General features: G+C 40.0%; 2 protein-coding genes across 2 annotated transcripts in view; one reads left to right on the top strand and one right to left on the bottom strand.

The window, feature by feature from the left end:
- Positions 1-6,329, top strand: part of MIA2 (MIA SH3 domain ER export factor 2) — a 99,983-nt gene extending 93,654 nt beyond the window's left edge. The window contains 6 exon segments of the mRNA XM_045587696.1: positions 560-718; positions 1,561-1,671; positions 3,460-3,518; positions 4,484-4,703; positions 5,607-5,752; positions 5,754-6,329. Of these exon segments, the coding sequence (XP_045443652.1) occupies positions 560-718; positions 1,561-1,671; positions 3,460-3,518; positions 4,484-4,703; positions 5,607-5,752; positions 5,754-5,780 (722 nt within the window). The 3' untranslated portion in view covers positions 5,781-6,329.
- Positions 6,330-21,928: 15,599 nt separating this feature from the next.
- Positions 21,929-23,260, bottom strand: part of FBXO33 (F-box protein 33) — a 33,946-nt gene continuing 32,614 nt past the window's right edge. Inside the window, exons 4-5 of the mRNA XM_045587689.1 lie at positions 23,059-23,147; positions 21,929-22,626 (exon numbers count right to left, since the gene is read on the bottom strand). Of these exons, the coding sequence (XP_045443645.1) occupies positions 23,074-23,147 (74 nt within the window). The 3' untranslated portion in view covers positions 21,929-22,626; positions 23,059-23,073. The remainder of the gene's footprint in view (positions 22,627-23,058; positions 23,148-23,260) is intronic.

The following is a 23,260-nucleotide window of genomic DNA, read 5'->3' as shown; positions in this document are numbered from 1 at the left end:
TAAATAAATCATGCTCTTTGACGTGGTAGATTAGTTCAGTACGTTAAGTGCCAAGCCTATTCTGTCTTCCTTTCTGTGTAGTCCAAGATATCCAATTTCACTGATAAGCTGGTGGCGCCAGTGACTGACAGTCTGGATAGAAAGTATAGTGTCAATTATTGGTTACTGACATGGTGCTTAATGTGTTAAGCAACAAAAACTTTATTTTATAATTATCTTTTTGCATCTGATATAGAAATCTTTACTTTGCAACTTTCTACTTTTATCTTTCAGAGATTATTTATAATATAAAATTTAACAATTGATTTTATATATAAACTATTATGCTTATACCATTTACAAACAAATTTTATAAGTAAGTACTTGTTGATGCACATGGCAAAATTGTCCTAGAAATGGCTTTGGTAGGATAGTGTTTTAGTTTAATTTAGTTTAGGGAAATTTTGTTGGAATCGGATTGTTTTCACTTTTTAAAAACTGTCTGGATTTTATTTGATGATAGCTCTCATAATATTTTTTTTGATAAGACAGAATTATATATATTTTTTTCTTTAATTAGGCTCAAGAGGTCCAGGGAATCCTCAGGACCATCTGATTACTAATGAAAGGGGAAAATCAAGCTATGATAAGTCAACTGATCCTCACAGGGAACCTTCTGACACTGGGTCCCTTTCACCTCCATGGGAACGTGATCATAGGATGATGATTCCTTCGTCTGGTATGGGAAGAGTATAGTTATATTTATATTTGAAAGTCAGCCAGTATATGCAACATAAGGGAATGGAAGAAAAGAGTACATGTGTGCCCTGTCTTAAGAAAAACTGTGTTAAGAGTACTGTTTAATAATTGTAGATTTTATAATAAAAGAAAACACAATAATTTCAGGAGAAACATCAAAAGTGCTTTATTCAAAGTAATGTTTATTGATAGCTACACATTTCTCCACCTTTCAGGTAATTTGTGGATACTGTCCCAATAGAACTTTCCTTGTTTTGAGGCAAACCATTCAGAGACCCAATTTTCCACTTAATATGTTTTGAAGTGCTGCTCAGAAAGTGTGTGTGCCATTGATTGGAACAAGGGGTAATCTGAAGGAGCCCTTTCTATTTCACTGTCCTAAGTGTTTTTTGCTGTGGTCAATAAATTCTTGCCTGCTTTTCTAAAATAATAATAATAATAATAATAATAATAATAGTTATATATATAAATAAATAAATATATATATATATATATATATATATATATATATATATATATATATATATAAACTCTGTTTCATGTATTCACAATTAAAAACATACTTTTGGCCTACCCTGTATTTTAATTTAAACATTATAAATGAACTTTTAAGATTCAGTGCAGAATATCATAATTGTGTTTACTACAAAAGCAAATAGTTACTGCTTTTAGTGTAATATGTAATTTTCCTAAAATTCTTTACTATTTGTCTACCATATTATCTTTTAGGAAGCAAGAGAAGTCTCTACATTCAATATATTAAACTTAAGTAAACTTGATTTATTTTTTTCTAAAGAAAATGTTTCAAAACTTGTTTTGTAGGCCAACCTTATTCTGATCCAGCTCTTCCTTCACAAAGGCAAGACAGATTTTATTCTAATACTGGTAGACTCTCTGGACCCGCAGAACTCAGAAGTTTTAATATGCCAGCAGGTAAGAAATACTTGTGTGTATGTATTAAAAATACTTTTTAGGCTGAAACCGGTTTGGCTCAGTGGATAGAGCGTCAGTCTGTGGACTGAAGGGTCCCAGGTTTGATTCCGGTCAAGGGCATGTACATTGGTTGCAGGCGCATACCCAGTAGAGGGTGTGCAAGAGGCAGCTGATTGATGTTTCTCTCTCATCGATGTTTCTAGCTCTCTATTCCTCTCTCTTCCTCTCTGTAAAAAAATCAATAAAATATATTTTAAAAAATACTTTTTAGTAATGGTGGCAAATTAAAGAACTAGAAGCTGAATAAAGGATCATATCATTGCTATCTGTGGTAGCCTTAAGGCCAAAATTTCTTTACTGAAATTTTCCTGTTTTTATGTTTCTTGTTAATTTATACACATCTGTGGCATCTGCATATATTTGGTTATTGGTTTGGGCACCATAGGTTTGAACTTATGAAAGAAAATTTTACTCTGATCATGATTAATTCTCTAATTTTTTCAGTACACTTACATATATCTGTTTTAGCAATCAGGAAAATTAGGCTTATGTAAATGGATGTGTGAAAATTCACCAGAAAAATAATTTGAGTACATGCTCTATTGCTGGTCTGATCAATTATCTTATTTAGACATTTTGTACTTAGATGTAACTAACATTTAATGAGGAATCTATTGTTTCTCAGGAATTCTTTTCCTTAAACCACCTCAAAGCAACCCACTGAAGTTAGGAAATATAGTATATATCCAATATATACATCAGAAGTATATATAACATTAAGAACTTAAAAAGATTTTTTTTCTTTCAAATTTAGTAAATCTTGATTCTCAACAACTGAGCTGTGCTGGCTGGACTGCTGTCTCATTTTTAGATAATAATTGGGACAGACTTGCAAAAAGGGATGAGCAAAGCAACAGAGAAAGGAAAATCCCTGAGGAAGCTGGAGGGGGAGGATTCTGAGCACAGAATCACTTTTATAGATTGTTCAGAGAGATCCTTTTCCATTATAATAGGAAAGATCATAGGAATATAGTTGCTGTTATATTTATATGTTTGATTACAAAAAGTTAAGGAAGTTTCTAAGTGACTAGACTTATGGCTGGAGATTATCAGCCTGGAGTGATGCCAGTGTACTTGGCTTTGGTTTATTTCACCCCCAGAAGTGCTAAGTAGCTCAGGTATAAGAAGAGTGGAATCAGAATTGGATTAATCTAGGCTGGAATGTTCTCAGAGACTAAGTAGTTCTTGATAACAAAGTTCGAACATTTATTTAGAAACAGTGGCTAAAGTTATGGGGGATTGAGCCTGCAGCCGAGGTACATGCCCTTGACTGGAATTGAACCTGGGTCCCTTCAGTCCACAGGCTGATGCTCTGAGCCAAACTGGACTGGGCACTAGTCTGTGCTTCTTGATGGAGGAATAAGGAAGGAAGGGTAAGAGGAAAGAAAAGAAGGAGCAAAGGGGAGAGAGAGGTAAAAAAGGAAGTAAGGCTGGAGATAAATGAAGGAAGGAAAGAAAGAATGGAGGGATAGAAATGCTACTTCCTAGAAGTCTCCTCATGATACTGCTTGTGACAAGATTGCCTCCGGACAAGCTGCCATATGCCTTTGTAGAACGCTGAGTCTACCGAAATTCCCAGGGACCTCAAGCTGCTCTTGTGGCCCTAATACAGGGTGCTAGTATCAAGCTAGTTTATGTGCTGATGAGGGGAGTGGGAAGTGTCAACATCCTTTGTGATCTGGAGCTATTCTAGGCATGCATTTTTCATAGTTTAACTTTTATGTCTAGATGGGCCAAAGTCTTCAGAAATGGAATCCAGTGGAAATGATAGCAAAGATGATCGTGGTGTAAGTACTGAAAGTGGAATTTTATTCATTATTTAGAAGCCTTCTAATCTCTTGGTTTACTAGAATAGAAATTTAGCTAGCAATCTATTTTTTAATATAAAGCTGTTTCATTCATTTTTGACAAATATATGGACTTCTTACTTAGCATTATAGCTGTTTCTTTTCTGAAATGTACCTGATGGTGAGAAAATACAACTTATAGACCAGCGTTTTTCAACCGCTGTTAGTGTGCCGCGAGATGTTGCCTGGTGTGCCGTAGGTGCAGACAAGACAAGAATTTTATAATTTTTCACTATTTTGTTTACTTAATATTTCATAATAAAGTAATTATAAAATACTTTCTTTGTGTTTATTTGATTCCTATTCAAGAGAATTACTTTATATATAGTCAATATAGGCACAGAGTTAAATTTTTTAACATTTTCTAATGGTGGTGTGCCTCGTGATTTTTTTCATGAAACAAGTGTGCCTTTGCCCAAAAAAGGTTGAAAAACACTGTTATAGACTATAATGTGTCTACAAAAAAGAGGCTTGAGTTATTGTACTATAGTTAAATGAGAATTTGGATTTTCCCTCTTGGACTTTTATCTAAATGTTTTAAAATACATTTTTGTTACTATGTTTATAATTTTGGTTTTGTTCACCTTATCTTATGTTGTAATTATAAACATAGGCATCTTTTTTCAGTATGTACTTGATAAAAATGTATATTTTTGTACTTTTGGTCTATTCTGTCATGTCTTTAGTCAGAATATTACTTTGTTGGTTCAATCGAGTTAATAAAATATTTGCGATGGCAAAAATTCATCATATAGAAAACAGTCTTTTTTCTGGAGCATTTTTAAGATTATCATGAAGTGCTTTCTGCCTAGGTGCTTCAGGCTTTCTAAGCCTAAGATTTTTAGGAAAGTGATTACAAATTTTGCTCTTATTTTTAGTGATTGCCATATGTCAATTTGTTATAGAATTTAAATGTGCCTGATGCATCTCTCCCCACCAAAAGTGAAGCAGCTGGCCCTGGCTTTGTTCCTCCGGTCAGAGGCCCATTGTTCCCAGTGGATGCGAGGGGCCTGTACCTGAGAAGAGGCCCTCCCTTCCCCCCACCTCCGGGGAGCATGTACGCCGCTTCCCATGATTACTTTCCTCCAGGGGACTTTCCCGGCCCACCACCTCCTCCATTTGCAAGTATGCTTTAAAAAAACTAATGTGTGTTTTATAGAGTAATAAGATATATTAAGTCTACTTCCTGTTCATGTGGTAATACAGTGGAGGAAAACCTTTCTCACATTCTGTGAATATACCATTACTTTTCAGTATTGGGAAGGCAGCCAACCATTGGTAGACTGTAATGAGATTCAGATTGATTCATCTCAGTACTGGGGAAGAATTTTTGTATTTTACTTGTCAAGAAAATCATTGACTTTTGTTTCAGTGTTATGTTAAGACTGAAATTATTTGTATCTTTAAAAAAAATTTTTTTTTTAAATTTTTCACAGAGAGGAAGAGAGGAATAGAGAGTTAGAAACATTGATGAGAGAGAATCATCGATCAGCTGCCTCTTGCACACCCCCTACTGGGGATATGCCCGCAACCAAGGTACATGCACTTGACCGGAATCGAACCCGGGACCCTTCAGTCCCCAAGCCAACGCTCTATCCATTGAGCCAAACCGGTCTCGGCTCTTTTGGTGAATTTTAAGACAGTCTCTGATATAGCTGTAAATGTTTTATGATAACATCAAATGGGAATTACTAATCTGAATTTTCAGTCTAATGAAAATTGTATTGCATGGAAACTTTTTAAAAGTAAGTTTGTATAGTTTGAAGTAATTCTTTTTTAAAAGTGTTAAGATGTTAGATTTTCATAGGACAAAATTTGGGTCTAAAATTTATGGTATTCCCTTTAATCATGTGTAGTTGAAGAAAGTATATTTTTCTCAATGGTGTAAAGATTTATTTGTTAGATCAAATAATAATTCTGCTGTCAATTTTTTAATGTAAAGATTGGAAATTATAAACTAATGATTTATTAGGGCTTCAGTACAGGTGTTTAAAGTTAAAAATGTCTTTTATTAATCTCTTTGAACAGTGAGAAATGTCTACTCACCGAGAGCTTTTCCTCATTATCTTCCCCCAAGAGCTGGATTTTTCCCCCCACCCCCTCCCTCACATCCAGAAAGTAGAAGTGAGGTCCCATCAGGGTTGAGTCCACCTTCAAATGAGCCTACTACTGAGTGAACATCCAGAACCACAAGAAACTTGACTATTTTTGGTCTCTCTTCAAAAGCAATTATTTTTACTTTATTTTATTTTTTTAATTAAAACAATTGGGGTGACATAAGATTATATAGGTTTCAAGTGTACATTTCTCTGAGACATGATCTGTATCAAAAGTAATTTTGACTTCTCTCATTTACAGTTTAAGTAACAGCTGTTACTTAAGTGACTATATTTACGCTCAAATTGGAGCTTAATGGAACTACATTCTCAGGATAGTATTTTGTAAATAAAGATGATTTAAATATGAATTTTATGAGTAAATTATTTCCATTTTATTTTATTCTACATAGTATAATTATTTTAATTTGATTAACGAATCCACTATCACATAAACAATAATGGGAGTTTCTTTTATGTAATCTTGCAATTGGGGATGTTTTAAACTCCAAAGGCTGTGTCTTTATGCCAAGAACTGCATTTACTATGGTTATAGACAAATGTGAAAGTAGCTTATACTTCATTAAATAAATTTTAATTGATTTAAAGATTTGTTTGACATTGATAATAAAGTCAGCTAGTTTTTTCATAAATATGGTTACATTAGTGTGGTTTTTTTTTTTTTTCTTTCTCCCAGTAGCTTTGAGGCTCACAATTAATGCTTTATTATGGATCTTTTTCATTCAGTAATCTTACCAAAAGTGTGCCCTATATCTCACAAATAGATGTGAATGACTTGATGCAACAAATTAATATACTTTTAACAGTCAAAATTTATTATATTTTAAAGAAAACCAGGATATTGTCTAATGGTAAACTTCATTGGTTTCCTTATTTTATTTCTTCATTTGTAAGATATTTTACTGTTTCCAGTGGGGAATGTTGAGTTTATTATAGGATAACTATACTAAGGCAATGTGTCATCATATTGAGCCTTAGGCTCAATTATCTTGAAAATGTTTCCCTAACTCAGGTTTGTATTCTGTTAGTCTTCTTGCACATTACTATGATTATGAAATGGTAATAAATATTACAATCCTCATATTGAGAGACTGGTTGTTTCTAGTTGTTTACTTGGATTTTTTTTGGTGCCAAAAGACAGAGATTAAATATTATTGAGCAAAGCAATGATGCATTTGTAATTGGAACTAGATGCCAGCCCAGGGGTTCTTTGGAACAGTGTTCTTGTGAGATATTTCACTCTCTCTCCATTCTCATCCTGTCTTCGGGGGGAAAAAAAGAGTAAAAAGAAAGGCTCTGTGTGAAATGCTTGAATAAAATATTAAGTAGAATGAGGACTGTAAAAGCATTATTGCACTTTAAAAGCCAGATTTCAGGGGGAAATAGAAACTACTTTTTAAAATGGTAAAGTGAAAAGAAGAGAAACAGAAGAGGAATAATGCAGACCACTGCAGGCAAGTGAACATTTTTTGTTTGCTCTAGGATAGGGAAGACCAGTTTTGGCTTATGTCAGAAGAGGAAAGGAGAAGGCATATCAAACATAGTAGAGAGAGTAGTAATAAACTGAGGAAGCAAAGCATAGAGGAGTCAGGGAGAACATTGGATGAAAGCATGGTGGAAGGCAAAAAGACTTGACATGGGTTGAATAGTTTAAAATACTTTGGAATTCCAGAATGAATGAATATATTTAGCTTTAAAATATATTTTTATTAAAGTAACTAGAGGCTCAGTGCATGAAATTTGTGCATTAGGAGGTGGTGGTGATGGTGTTCCTCAGCCCAGCCTGCACCCTCTCCAATCTGACATCCAGGACTGCTGGCTCCCAACTGTTCACCTGCCTGCCTTCCTGATTGCTCCTAACCACTTCTGCCTGCTAGCCTGATCACCCCTAACCACTCCCCTGCCAGCCTGATTGATGTCTAACTGCTTCCCTGCCAGCCTGATTGCCCCTAACTTCCCTCTCATGCAGGCCTGGTCACCCCTAACTACCTTCCCCTGCAGTCCTGGTCCCCACCAACTGCATTCCCCTGCAGGCCTGGTCGCCCTCAACTTCCTCCTCTGCTGGCCTGGTCCCTCCCAACTGCCCTCCCCTGCTGGCCATCTTGTGGTGGCCATCTTGTGTCCACATGACGAGCAGCCATCTTTTATTTTATTTAAATAAATCTTTATTGTTCAGATTATTACAAATGTGTTCTTCCCCCCCTTCCCCTTCAATTGCTCCCCTCCACCAGGTTCCCACTCCACCCTCTGCCCTTTCCCCACCCCCCATTTTCCTCATTATAGGTGTACAGTTTATGTTCAGTCTCTTCCCGCACCCCCACTCCCTTTTCCCCCCGAGAATCTTCAGTCCACTCCCCTTCCATATTCTGATTCTATTATATTCACCAGTTAATATTGTTCATCAGATTTTTTTTTAATTTCCTTGGTTTTTAGATTCACATATTGATAGTTACGTATTTGTTGTTCATAATTTTTATCTTTATTTACTTTCTCTTCTGAAAGAACCCCCTTCAGCAATTCATATAATTCTGGTTTGGTGGTGATGAACTCCTTTAGCTTTTTTTTTTATTAGTAAAGCTCTTTATCTGACCTTCGATTCTGAGTGATAGCTTTGCTGGATAGATTATCTTTAGCTGTAGGTTCTTACTATTCATCACCTTGAATATTTCTTGCCATTCTCGTCTGGCCTGCATGGTTTCTGTTGAGAAATCAGCTGACAATCGTATAGGTGCTCCTTTATAGGTAACTACCTTCTTTGCTCTTGCTGCTTTCAATATTCTCTCTTTGTCTTTTGCTCTTGGAATTTTAATTTTGATTTGTCTTGGTGTGGTCCTCTTTGGATTTCTTTTGTTTGGAGTTCTGTGTGCTTCCTGGACTTGTAAGTCTAATTCTTTCACCAGGTGGGGGAAGTTTTCTGTCACTATTTCTTTCAGTATGTTTTCGATATCTTGCTCTCTCTCATCTTCTGGGACCCCCATAATTCTGATGTTGGTTTGCTTGAAGTTGTCCCAGAGGTTTCTTACATTATCTTCAATTTTCTGGATTCTCTTGCCTTCTAGCTTCTGTGGAGGAGTGTCTTCTGGCTCTTTATGTACCAACTCTTTGACTTGATTCTTGCAATCTTCCATTCTGTTTTTAGGACTCTGTATAATATTTTTTATTTCAGACAATGTATTCTTTACTTCTTGTTGATCCCTTATCATTTCTTGTTGATCCCTTATCATTTCTTGTTGAGCCCTTATTAATTCTAGTTGATCTCTTTTCATATCCTCATAGGTCTTATCCATCTTTTCTAGGAAATTCTTGAAAAACTTTATAAGCGTAGATTTGAACTCTATATCCAGTCGCTTTTTGTCCTCCATTTCTTTCGTTTGTGATCTATTTCATTGTTGCATTTCGCAGCTACAGATGGGGCGGGGTTTCAGGGTGGAGTCTACAGCCTTGGCTTCCGTCAGCCCCGCCCTATGCGGCTCCTGCGTCTCAGGGTCCTTCAGTACTTGCTGCAAAGCGCCTCTGAGAGAAAGGTGCCCTCTATTTTCGCCTGCTGCCAAACAGTCTATGCTCTCCCCCAATGAGCCCGGTATTGGGGTTCAGTTCAGTTGGATGTGGAGTTGGAGGTGGCGTTCAGAACAGACTGGAGCCCCTGTCTCCTTCCCACCGGGGCAATCCAGTGGCACAGCCGACCATGCCTTTTCTGCGTGCAATGTGTGCGCCTCAGGGACCTCCTTTCGCCGCTTACCCAGGGTTCCCGCCTTGCAGCCCAGCTCCCTGTGGATGAGCCTGGGTCCCGGGGTCTGGCCTAGAACTGGGCTTCAGAGCAGTCGGAAGTGGGGCCCAGCACAGTCGGAGTTTTATCTCCTTCCTGCTAGGGAACGCCAGCCAGGCACTCGTCCTCCCTCCTCTCTGGCTCCGTCCTCTCCGTGTGCCGCACGTTTCTCCATACCTCAGGCTTTTCCAGCTCCGCTGCACTTCCTTCTGGTTTTTTCCTTGCTTCTCGTTGTAGAATTTCCAGTCAGTCGACTTTCCTGTAGTTCTGGGTAATGTCCATTTTATATTTTAGTTGTATTTTATTGAAATTGTTTGCGGCTGCGGCTAGGTGTCTACCTGAGCAGCCATCTTGGATTCCATCTAAATTTAAAAAATCGTTCATCAGGTTTTTTAATTCCCTTGGTTTTTAGATTCACTTGTTGATAGTTACATATTTGTTGTTCATAATATTTATCTATATCTTCTTCCTCTTCCTAAATAACCCCCTTCAGCAATTCATATACGGTAATTCTGGTTTGGCAGTGATGAACTCCTTTAGCTTTTTTTTATTTGTGAAGCTCTTTATCTGGCCTTCGATTCTGAGTGATAGCTTTGCTGGGTAAAGTATTTTTGGCTGTAGGTTCTTCCTATTCATCACTTTGAATATTTCTTGCCATTCCCGTCTGGCCTGCATGGTTTGTTGACAAATCAGCTGACAATCGTATGGCTGCTCCTTTATAGGTAACTACCTGCTTTTCTCTTGCTGCTGCTTTTAATATTCTCTCTTTGTCTTTTGCTCTTGGAATTTTAATTATGATCTGTCTTGGTCCTCTTTGGATTCCTTTTGTTTGGGGTTTTGTGTTCTTCCTGGACTTGTAAGTCTATTTCCACAGGTGGGGGAAGTTTTCTGTCACTATTTCTTCCAGTATCCTTTCGGTATCTTGCTCTCTCTCTCTTCTTCTGGGACCCCCATAATTCTGATGTTGGTTCGTTTGAAGTTGTCCCAGAGGTTTCTTACATTATCTTCAACTTTCTGGATTCTCTTTGTCTTCTTGTTTCTGCAGAGGAGTGCCTTCTGGCTCTTTGTGTTCTAAATCTTTGTCTTGATTCTTGCGATCTTCCAGTCTGTTTTTAGGACTCTGTGTAATAATTTTTATTTCAAACAATGTATTCTTTATTTCTAGTTGATCTTTTATTATTTCCAGATGATCCTTTTTCATATCCTCATAGGTCTCATTTATTTTATCGGCTTTTTTAAGGATATTCTTGAAAAGCCTTATAACTAGTTTTGAACTCAATGTCCATTCTTTTCTTTTCCTCCATCTCCTTCCTTTGTGTCCTGCCTCTTGTCTGCATTTTAGTTGTTTCCCTGATTTGATGGAATAGTTTTGTGTGCTAGGTGTTCTGGTAGAGCCCTGTAGCACAGCCTTCCCAGTTACCTGCAGTGGACAGTCTTGGTGTAGCCCTTTGTGTGCTGTGTGTGCAGTCTTGTTGTTAAGCCTTGCTTATTGTTGGTATTACTGGGAAGCATTGATCTCTAAGCCAACTGGCTGTGAGGATCAGCAGTGTCTCAGCTAGGAGGGCTTCTGTACTCCGCTTGGATAGGGCGGGGTCTCGGGGTGGCACAGACAATTTTTGGTTCCCTGTCAGTCTCACCTTAGAAAAGTCCTGTTTGCGGTGAGTCTAGCAACGTGCGCTCACCTCTTTGGTAAAGGCGCAGACAAGCTTTGGATTCCGGCCAGTCCCTCCTTAGAGAAAGCCAGCCGCTGGGAGAGCTTCTGTGCACCCTTGCCTGGGTGGAGTCTTGGGGTGGTGCAGACAAGCTTTGTTTTCCCGTGGGCTCCTCCCCAAGTCCCGCAGTAATGGCCGCTGGCTTCACACACCTCCGAGAGATCTCTGCCTGCTGCCTGACAGTCTGGCCTCTCCCTGTCTGGGGCCATTTATCAGAGCAATAGGTTGATTCTGTTTTCCTCCAGAACAAGAAAGCCAGCTGCGCGTTAGCTGTCCACCCTCTCTGTGCGCCGGGAGTAAGCCAGCAGCGATCCCGGCCTGGCCCGGCCAGCCCTCTACCGCACCGGGAGTAAGCCAGTGCCTTTTTGCGCACACAGTTCTCCGTACCTTCATAGTTTCTGAGGGTCAGCGTGCCTTCTCTCTCCTTCCCAGATGACAGAGCCTCCTGTCAGCTAGCTGTCTGGTGCTTCAGGGCAATGCCTCCCCTGTTTTCCAGTCGTAAATTCAAATTTGTTGTGGTAGGCTGCATTTGGGTGTCTACCCTATGCCGCCACCTTGGTTCCTTAGGGGCAGCCATCTTTGACCATTTGGAGGCAGCCATCTTGTGTGTTGGAGTGATCGTCAATTTGCATATTACTCTTTAATTAGATAGGATGTAACCAAATGGGAAAATATAAAATAATAGTATTTTAGGATAACTAGCAAGTTTGCCCCATTTATTCCTTATCCTTCATTATATTTCCTGGTTAGTTTCTCTATTAACTCTTTTTCACTATTTAATTCTGATTATTTTAGGATTTTAGAAGATATGCTTATATCTCTAATCTCTGATTTATCAACTTGATTTATTAAATTTATTAATTTGTGTATTAATTCCTTAAGATGAAAAATTGAGACTTACTACACCTATACTGTTTACATCCCTATTTTTCTTACCTCTTCATGTTTGATATTTATCCAAATTAACGTTTTCTGTTGTTACTTTGTAATTTTAATATATTTAAACCTCAATTAGTACTCCTTCCCTTTATTCCGCCTCTCTTCTTTCCCTACCTTGACCAAAATTCCTAGTTTCTCCTAGCTATATATTCTCCTAGCTATATATTTATACCTTCAAGGTTGCTAATATATTATGCCTATAGCATAACCTCTCTTCTATACTTGATCCATAGTTGATCTAAAATTTAAAATCCATTGAATAGCATTTGCATCATTATCATTATTTTAATGTTATTCCCTTTATGTAATCTTGCAATTGGGGATGTTTATTAGAACCATGCTCTAACCAACTGAGCTAACTGGCCAGCTACACAATTGGGGATGTTTTAAACTCCAAAGGCTATATCTTTATGCTAATTACTATATTTACTTTGGTTATAGAAAACTGTGAAAGTACTTAATATAATCAGACCAAATTTTTTTAAATTTTACTTATTATTTTCCACTTTTTATTAAGGTGTGTGTATATATATATATATATATATATATATATATATATATATCTTACCATTGCCCCCCCCCACACCCCACTACCATACATGCCCTCAGCCCCTAGTGTTTTACGTCCATTGGTTATGCTTACATGCATGTATACAAGTCTTCCTGTTGATCTCTTATCTCTACCACCTCTCCCTAAACTTCCCACTGTAATTTGACAGTTTGATGCTTTACTGCCTCTGTATCTATGTTTTTGTTCATCAGTTTATAATGTTCTTTATTATCCATAAATGAGTGAAATCATGTGGTATTTTTCTTTCATTGTCTGGCTTATTTCACTCAGCATTATGTTCTCCGATTCCATCCATGGTGCTGCAAATGGTAAGAATTCCTTCTTTTTTATGACAGCATAGTATTCCATTGTGTAGATGTACTGTCATTTTCTGATCCAGTTATCTGCTGATAGACACCTAGGCTGTTTCCAAATCTTAGCTATTGTAAATTGTGCTGGTATGAACATAGGGGTGCATATATTCTTTCTTATTGGTGTTTCTAGTTTCTTGGGATATATTCCTAGGAGTGGGATTACTGGGTCAAATTGGAGTTCCATTTTCAGTTTTTTGAGGAAACTCCATACTGTTCTTCACAGTGGCTTCACCAGTCTGCATTCCCACCAGCAGTGCACGAGGGTTCCTTTTTGTCCACATCCTTGCCAACACTTGTTGTTTGTTGATTTGTTGATGATAGACATTCTGACAGGTGTGAGATGGTGCCACATTGTCATTTTGATTTGCATCTCTCAGCTAATTAGTGACTTTGAGCATGTTTTTATGCTGAACACTTAAGCTGTTTCCCTTTTTTAAGAAATTTTAAAGAATCTATATATTGATAAAAGCCTAATATGCAAGTTTGACTGGGAAACCAGGAGTTTGATCACTCAAGATGACATATCCTGACAATTAGGAGGTGCAGAATTAAGGAAGGACTGGCTGGCAGCCAGAAGATCCCAATCAGCTCTGATTACCAGCCAGGCCTAGAGACCTATCTGTGCATGAATTTTGTGCACTAGGCCTCTAGTTATATATGATAGTATAATATCTCTGCATATATTTTTCTCCCATTGGGTTTGAGATTAATTTTTTAGGGATCTATACCTAAAATATATTCTGGGGCTAGAATTTGGAGCAGAGGAGAGAGGGTTGTTAAGAGGAAAGGAGATCAGATTTTTTGGAACCTGCTGGACAACCCAGTCAATTTGCAGACATGCTTAGATGCTATGAAACTGTTTTGTGAGTATGGTTGGTAATATTTAGTCTGCTTCTGCAGGTGTGGTTCAGGTTTCACCATGTGTCTATTTAGAAAAGCATCTAGCCTTATAATCTTTGCAAACTAAGCCTTTTCCTTTCAGAGTAGCAGCTAACTTTGATAGAATTTTATATGAGTGGTACAAAAGAAATGGTGGGCTTTTTGGTGGTATGTGAGAGCTTTCTGATAATTGTACATAAAGAGTAATTAAGTTTATTATATTGTATTAGGTTTCTTGCTTGCAAGACAAAAATGAGCTCAAACCAGTTTGAAAAAATACATGTAATATCAGTTTGTGCAACTAAGGCTTTCAGGGTTTCTCAGTTATATTCAACTAGGGACCCAGTGCACGAATTCGTGCACTTTAAAGGCACTGCGGGCCATGAGGCTGTGGCAGGAATAGGGGTGGGTCTCAGCCCATCCTCCATGCCCCACCCAGTCCCTCCTGCTGTGGCCCCCCTCTCTGATGGCAACCTGCTCCTGCCGCTGCCATTCCCACACGCTTGACGGCACCGGCCCCGCTTGCACCCTCTGATGGCAGAGAGAGATTGGAGCCGGCACCAGCAGGAGGTGTGAGCAGTGGCTACCAACCCCGATCATCCCTCAGGAACCATGGGGAGGTGGAGAACCCTGAGGGATGATCGGGGCTGGTAGCTGCTGCTTGCACCCACTGATGGCGCCGAGCGATCATGGCTGGCACAGGAACAAGTGTCTAGCTGGACCGTGACACGTGGGAGCAAAGAATTTTCAGTAACCACTAGAGGCTCACCCTGATGACAGTTCCCAGCACACATCTCCGTCTGGAATCCCTGCTCACCTGCTCCACCATCCTGCCACAGCTGGTGCCCGCCATGTTCCGCATACGCCCCTTGGTGGTCAGCACACATAGTGACTGACTGATTGGTTGTTCTGCCATTTGGTCTATTTGCATATTATAGTTTTATAGAGAGAGACTAGGGGCCTGGTGCATGAGATTCGTGCATGTGATGGGGGGGGCTCTTAGCACGGCCTCCACCCTCTCCAATCCTGGACCCCTTGGGGGATGTCTGACTGCTGGGACTGCTGGCTCCTAACCACTCACCTGCCTGCCTGCCTGCTTGTTGCTCCAAACTGCTCCCCTGCCTGCCTAGTTGCCCTAAACTGCCTCTGCCTGCCAGTCTGATTATCTCTAACCACCCTCCCCTGCTGGCCTGGTTGCCCCTAACCGCTTCTGCCTCAGCTCCCACCACCGTGGCTTTGTCTGGAGCACATGTGTCAAACACAAGGCCCGCGGGCCAAATCCGTCCCGCCAGGCCTTGCAATGTGGCCCGCACCGCGCTGTCATCACTGCACTCCGCTGCGTTTCCATCACAACGACAGTTTATGACTGTTCAGTAAACCATTCGGCCCGCGATTTAGGCTGGATTTTAGATTTTGGCCCCTTCTCTGATTGAGTTCAACACCCCTAGTCTGGAGGGATATCTGGTCTAATTAGCATATTACCCTTTTATTAGTATAGATAGTTTCAATTATATCATTAAAATATGGTCTTTCTCTTCTGTTTGCTCTTTCCTCTCTGTTAGTTTCACTCCCGGGTATATTATCTCTCCAAGTAGTTGTAGCATTTCTAGACTTACTTGGTATAATATTTAGTGTTTACAATCTCAGGAGGGAAAAGAGCCATTATTTCAAAAAGTCCAGAAAAATTCCTGGGGATGGCTCTTACTTCCAGTTTGGAATAAAGTTCCATTTCCAAACCAGTACCCTGTGGGACTGTTATCTTCTTCAGTTTCTTTCATTGATTTCTTATAATTTTCAGTGTATGGATCTTTCACCTCCTTGGTTAAGTTTATTTCTAAATATTTTATTCTAATTTGATGTTGTTGTAAAGGGATTTTTAAAAAAAATTTTCTTTTTGGATAGATGGTTGTTAGTGTTTAGAAATACAATAGATTTTTTTTGTACCTGCAACTTTGTTGTTCTTTCTCAAGGGGCTTTTGTGTCCCACAAATCTTTTTTTTTTTTTAATGATTTTTTACAGAGAGAAGAGAGAGGGATAGAGAATTAGAAACATCGGTGAGAGAGAATCATTGATCAGCTGCCTCTTGCACACCCCCCACTGGGGATGTGCCTGCAACCAAGGTCCATGCCCTTGACTGGAATCAAACCCGGGACCTTTCAGTTCACAGTCTGACGCTCTATCCATTGAGCCAAACCGGTTTCGGCCCACAAATCTTTTATACGTACTTCTGGATCCTTGGCTACACTGAAAATACTGCTAGCTGTGGTTTTTTAATATAATGTTTATATATATATCTTATTTAATAAAGAGAGAATATGCTAATTGACCTTCACACCATTACAAAGATGGCGACGCCCACAGCCACTTAGGAGGGAAAGTGCTAATTGACTGCTCTGCCCTCAAAGATGGCGGCACCCAATCCCCTCAGCCCAGCCTTGCCACACACATGCCCCAGAATCCCCCAGTCTCCTCAACCCAGGGATGGCCTGAGGTGCAGGTAACCAGGGTCAGCTGAGGCTTGTGCTGCCGGCAGTGGCAGCAGCAGAGGTGTGATGGGGGCATTGCCTTCCCTTGATCGCCAGTTGCCTTCTACCCCTGAGGGCTCCAGGACTGTGATTGGAGGCAGGCCAGGCTGAGGGACACCCCTGCAGTGCATGAATTTTCATGCACTAGGCCTCTAGTTCTATATAATAAGGATGTAATATGCAAATGGTTGTTACACCATGAAGTGTAATGACTGGATCATGGATTAGCAGGAGGGTGGGGCAGTGAGTTACAAGTGGGTGGCCAAAAGCTACAGGAGGGGGAAGAGCAGCAAGCTATGGGGGGTGGGGGACACAGGGAGCTTCAGGAGGGCGGCAGCAAGCTACTGGCTATAAGCAGGCAGCAGAGAGCTACAGAAGGTGGCAGGGCGGGCCAGGGTAGCTACAGGAGGGCGGGCCAGTGGGTGGAGAGCTATTGGAGGGCGGCAGTGAGCTATTGGCAAGCTACTGGCACAGAGATTTGTGCACAGGGCTACTAATATCTACACTAATAAAAGAGGAAGATGCAAATTGGCAGTACCTTTGCGACACCCACCAGCCAAGCAGGAGTGAGTATGCAAATTAACCAAAGATGGTGGGTTAATTTGCATATGCAGATGCAAAGCGGCTGGGGGCGTGATGCATCTTTGCCATGGCTACGATGCAGGCGTTCTGCACCGCCCCAGCCACTCAGGGCTTCTGGGCAGCATGGGATGGCGGGGACAGAGCAGAGAGAGGCAGCTCCAGAAGCCGAAGCAGAAAGGCAGTGCTGGCAGCCAGGGAAAGGAAGGCCCATTCTTGATTAATCTTTGTGCATTGGGCTACTAGTATATTATATATATTGTATAAAAGCCTAAACAACTGTTACGACCAGTTGACTAACGACTAGGGGACATGCTCAACATAGGGGCTGCCCCCTGGTGGTCAGTGCACTCCCACAGCCAGCCTCCATGGCCAGCCAATCTCCGTGGTACTTCTCCCCCAGCCCCCTGCCAGCCGGCCCCAATCAGGACTGGGGGAGATGGCCTCTGATCAGCCCAGAATTCGTGCCCTGGGCCTCTAGTAATAAAATAATACTCTACTGACACTAGTGCTTTAAATTGAACTATATAGAGTCAACTGCAATATCTATTAAAAAATCATTTAGGCTTGGCCTGTGTGGCTCAGTGGTTGAGTGCTGACCTGTGAACCAGGTGGTCACAGCTTGATTCCTGGTCAGGAATCAAACATGGATTGTGGGTTCGATCCCCAGTAGGAATTGTGCAGGAGACAGCCAATCAATGATTCTCTCTAATCATTGATGTTTCTATTTCTCTCTCCTTCACCTTTCCTCTCTCTGAAATAATTCTGAAAAAATATTTAGGCTCTAGGCAGGATTCTTACTTGGTTAGAGTGTCATCCTGATATGCCATGATCTTGGGTTCAATCCCTGGTCAGGTCACACACAAGAATCAATCATTGAATGCATAAGTAAATTGAACAACAAATCCATGTTTCCCTCTCCATTCCTCTCTAAAAATCAATCAATAAAAAATTATTTAGAACTTCCCTACATACAATGAATCTAGTCTTTAAACCCTCAGTAGACCTTTGAGCCTCCTCAGCTTACTACGCTGCACTCCTTTGTGAGGCAGAAGGCAATATTCTATCCTGCCTTGGTCAATTTCAGACTCAGCCACAATCATTAACAAGTCAGCCCATAAGCATGCATTTATTGGCAGCGCGCTGCCCATGAGTATAACATGCTTGCCCTAGAGGTAAACACCATTGTTTCGTTTTGTTTTCCCAGTTAAATGTTTATGTACAGTATATGTAAGTTTAGTTTGTCTGCCTTTTGAAAATGTATAATAATAGCATCATTAAGTATATAGCTCTTAGAAGTTGGCTTTTTTCACAACATTGTTTGAGATTCATCCATTTTAATAAATGTGGTCTAGTTAATTTTGACTGTATGGATATGTGACAAATTCGTTCTGTTATTAATGGACATTAGGCTGCTGCTGCTTTTTCATTATAATGTGGAAATAAGCATTTTAGTATTTGTTTCTTTTAGCATATAAGCAGTATCTCTGGAGCTAGTTTTGAAATTTGGGGTACATGCCCTGTGAGTACACAAAGAATTTCCATGTAGTTTGCAGGTGTGCTGTTAGGGAACTTCACAGACCTTCACCTTCCGTGTGTATCTTCCACAGCCGTTCTGCCTCAGGATGAACTTAAGGAGGTGAGGTTTTCTTTCCTATGTTAATTTCGCAGTTACTCTATTCCCATGTTATAAAAGGAGCACATAACTTTTGCCTACTTCTGATTGTACTATAATGCATCATATCCTCAGATGTCCTAACCTCAGGAGCCCAAGAGACAATTTGAAATATTGGTGTCAGTGCCAAGAAAGTGAATAACTATTTGCATCAACCAAATAACCAAAATTAATTTTTTGATAGATCAGTTTATTATTTGGTCTTATAAGCTCAGAAGTTCAAAGAATGAAGGCAATCATTATAACAAAAACTCTCTTCTTGTCTACTTATGTGAAAAAGATTTTTTTAACACTTGTGTTTATAGAAATGAAAAACAGGAATAGAATTTATTCTTGGCCCGACTCATTTCACGGGGAGCAGGCAACCAGCAACCAGTGGCCTGGGTGTGCAGTGGGAGTCTGGTGCTGGGGATGTGGAGACCTTCAGAGCCAGTGAGTAGGCCAGGCAGTGGCAAGCATGTGGTCTAACCAGCAGCTCGTTTCTTGGTGAAAAGAGCTTAAGGTCAGGCTGAGGCTGCTAGGTCACAGAAGGACAGTGTCTGGGCCACGGCTGGGGAGGGCTCCGCTGCAAGTCTTCACACCCAGGTTGCCTATCTACTCCTCCTACTGTGACCTGCATGCCTTTTACTGAGAAAACTTAACGTTGTGGTGACTTTAAAGGTGCACTACTTAAAGGAGTTCCATTATTGGAGAGCATCTATAGAAGGGTGCCTTCAGAGGTGAGGCAATAAATTGATAACTGACAAAAATATGAGTTTAGGAGGAAAATGAATGATGTAAAACTTCCAAATCATCAAGTTTATTGCATGTTTTATTGATTTTTTTTTTACAGAGAGGAAGGAAGAGGGATAGAGAGTTAGAAACATCGATGAGAGAGAAACATTGATCAGCTGCCTCCTGCACACTCCCTACTGGGAATGTGCCCGCAACCAAGGTACATGCCTTCGACCGGAATTGAACCTTGTACTCTTCAGTCCACAGGCCGACGCTCTATCCACTGAGCCAAACTGGTCAGGGCAAGTTTATTATATTTTTAAAATTAATGATGGTTGGAGGTACTGAATTACTAAGACATTTAGATCCAGTTAAATACATTTTGGTCCACAGGCCAATGCTTTATCCACTAAGCTAAGTGATATTTACTAAAGTACACTGAAAACTATTATGTTAAAATTTTGGCCAATGTTATATATCTAACTTAAACTGCAAAGAAGTACATGGCTTTTCAAAATTCCTTTAGGATTTTTAGGGACTATGAGAACAAAAATGATCAAAGACTTTGTGCTAAGAGAATACATCTAGAAGTGAAATTGCTGGGTAACTCCAGCTTTATAAGATACTATAATTTTGCTCTCCAAAGGGGTTATATCAATTCAAATTTCAACTGTTGGTGCTTATCCAATCATTGCCAACACTTGGTATTTATTATCTTGACCTCATTGATAATTTTTAAATGTTTAAAGTTTCTTCTAAAAATTGATTTTAGGGGGGGGAGAAAAAAATTGATTTTAGAGAGGGAGTGGGGGGGAAGATTATATATATATATATGTGTGTGTGTGTGTGTGTATATATGTATATATATGTGTATATATATATATATATATATATATATATATATAGAGAGAGAGAGAGAGAGAGAGAGAGAGAGAGAGATCACCAGTGTGAGAAAGACACATCAGTCAGTTCCCTCCCCCATAAGCACCCTGACCTGAATTGGATCTGCAACCTAGGTATGTGCCCTGGCCAGAATTGAACCTGTGACCTTCTGGTGCATGGGACAATGCTCCAACCAACCGAGCCACATTGGCCAAGGCTAATTTCTTAATCTTATAGAAAGGATGATTCAAGTGTCCTGAAAACTTACTCAAATACACCTTCCAAATTCTTCCCAAAACCAGGAAGTCAAGTTGGAGGTTGAACCAGAGTGATGTCCCTCCAGGCTACCCGAGTTCTGGGTGGCTGGGAGCCCCGACTGGCTCCTTAGAGATGCTTTCAATCTCTTTTTGAAGAGCAGTTGCTGTGTCCCTGCCAGATGCAGAGTGCTCCACTGTTCATTGTGGACAGGGGGGCTGTGAGGCTGAGAGAAGTATGTTCCAGGTATCCTAAGAGAAGGTAGGGAAGACCAGCTGTGTGAAGCCCTAGATGTATGAGGGGACTGGGAGGTGGAGATGAGAGGAGGGGGCTCCACAGGCCTCTAGTTGACTTACAAGTATGTCTACTGGAAGCTGAGCAGTGAGGTTCTCAGTGGTGGCACAGTAAAGGTAGGAGACTATAAATGTTATTTTAAGACACTTATAATGAAAAAAATCACGAATTTGAAATTAACGTATCTCAATATCACATTTACTATTACATCAGAATAAATTTCGTTGTTGTTTATCCTCACCAAAGGATATTTTTCCATTCATTTTTTTAGAGTGGAAGAGAGAGGGAAGACTGAGAGAAACATCAATGTGAGAGAAACACATCGATTGGTTGCCTCCTGCAACTAAGGTACATGCCCTTGACTAGAACTGAACCTGAGACCTTTTGGTCTGCAGGGCAAGGCTTTATCCACTGAGCTAAACTCGCTAGGGAAAAACGGTTAAATTTTTTAAGTTTAATTCAGCTTCATAAGTTTTGAATGCTTGTGAAAAGAAAAAGGTTTAAAAATCACTTATTTGTGGGGGGATTCTCATTGGTGGCAATATTAAAAAATTTTTTAAATTATATTTTATTGATTTTTTACAGAGAGGAAGAGAGAGAAATAGAGTGAGAAACATTGATGAGAAACATCGACCAGCTGCCTCCTGCACATCCCCCACTGGGGATGTGCTTGCAACCAAGGCACATGCCTCTGACTGGAATCGAACCTGGGACCCCCTAGTCCGAAGACAGACACTCTATCCACTGAGCCAAACCGGTTTCGGCAATATTAAAATTTTTAAGAGGTTATCAGTTAAAACATGACAAGATTTTATTTGAAAATTTTATACAAATTCATGATTCCCAAATCCTCATTTTATTCTTCTCATCAATTATAGAATAAAGAAAATGACCCCTGGCTAGTATGGCTTAGTTGGTTGGAGTGCTATCCTGGTATACTGAAAGGTCATGCTTGATTCCTGGTTATGGCAAAAACCCAGGTTGCGGGACTGATTCCCAGTCAGGGTGCATGTGAAAGCACCCAATCTCTCCCTTCTCTCTCTCTAAAATAAATAAAAACAAACAAAAAAGACATATCCTCAGGTGAGGTTTAAAAAAACAATTATTTTTTTGCTCCAATTCCTTCCAATTTAGCTGTACAGTATTTTCTAATTGTGTCAGGCCATGAAAAGGTTGGGAAACCTTGATATAGGCAATGTAGGGGAGTTACTGGGTTTTCATACCTTCCAGTGTTAACTCCATTAGAACCGTTTTATATACTTGGGAGGTGGCTTCATAGAAATCCAATCTAATTCATGCTATAGGCCCCAAGCAATTGGTTTTGAAACCGTGTGTTCAACTATAAGCACACTATCTTTCCAAGCCCGGCTCCACTGAATCCCTTTCTTAATTCCTAGGGTGATGGTGGAAGTGTGAACGTAATTTTCAATATGTAAACTTCATAGTAAGCTATGTTTTGATAGTATTTTATTTAATACATTTGTTCAAAGATATCTTTAAGCTTTTGGCTAACAAGGGTTGAAACTTTGGATGAAGAATCAAGAATTTTAGATAACCAAGTCCAATCCCTCATTTCACAGATGAGGAAACTAAAGCTCAAGTAGCATTAGAGTCTGGGCTCAAGTAGCATTAGAGTCAGAGCTTAGAGTAGAAAACAGATAGCAAGTCTCCTAGTTTTGTGCCTCACTATACCAACCTACACTTATATATTACTCATATATAAATATGCTTTCCTTTTTATACATTTTTGAGTACTATTTGGTTCTTTAAATACATAAACATGGTGGTTTATGTGGAGGACCCCCTGGGAATGCATATGGATATTCTTTAAATTGATGTCAGCTGAGTCCGAGGTGACTGGCATGGCCGTTCCCCGGAAAAGGCCTCTCCCAAATGGTGGAGACTTACCAGTACTGACTTCTTATCTTTACCCCTGTGCTGGGAATGAGGGATTGAATAGGACCTGGGCACACCCAAAACTCCTTTGATCCTAAGCTTTTCAGGGAAACCCCCCTTCTTCTTTTGGAAATAAAATAAATGTGCTGCATGGCTCAGGTTGTCCTCTCTCCACAGAAAGGGCAGTGACCCACCTTTGAATCTATTTCTCTTTATTTCATATATTTCTCAATCCCCGGCTGCCTCTTACAAGAACCTGTTTCATCTCTCTTCCGGCGCTGGCTGCAGAGAAGGGAGATCCCCGCCAACTCAGGCCCCCACCATTTATTCAGAGGCGTTAAATGTGTCTAACAAGAACGCAGAAGGATGATGACGGTTCCAAAGCGAGGCAGTGCCTAGAAGAAACTGTCTCTGGAATGAGTAAGGATGGAAGGAAAAGAGCCATTTTCTTCATCAATGATAGCTGTTTGCCTCAACATCCAAGAATGAATACTGCAAAGCCAAATTAAAGCAATATATGGGTT

This window comes from Pipistrellus kuhlii, unplaced genomic scaffold (genome assembly GCF_014108245.1).
Source record: "Pipistrellus kuhlii isolate mPipKuh1 unplaced genomic scaffold, mPipKuh1.p scaffold_m20_p_1, whole genome shotgun sequence".
Lineage (NCBI taxonomy): Eukaryota > Metazoa > Chordata > Mammalia > Chiroptera > Vespertilionidae > Pipistrellus > Pipistrellus kuhlii.
Note: the sequence above shows the minus strand (reverse complement) of the source record. Positions and strands in the feature narration are given on the sequence as shown.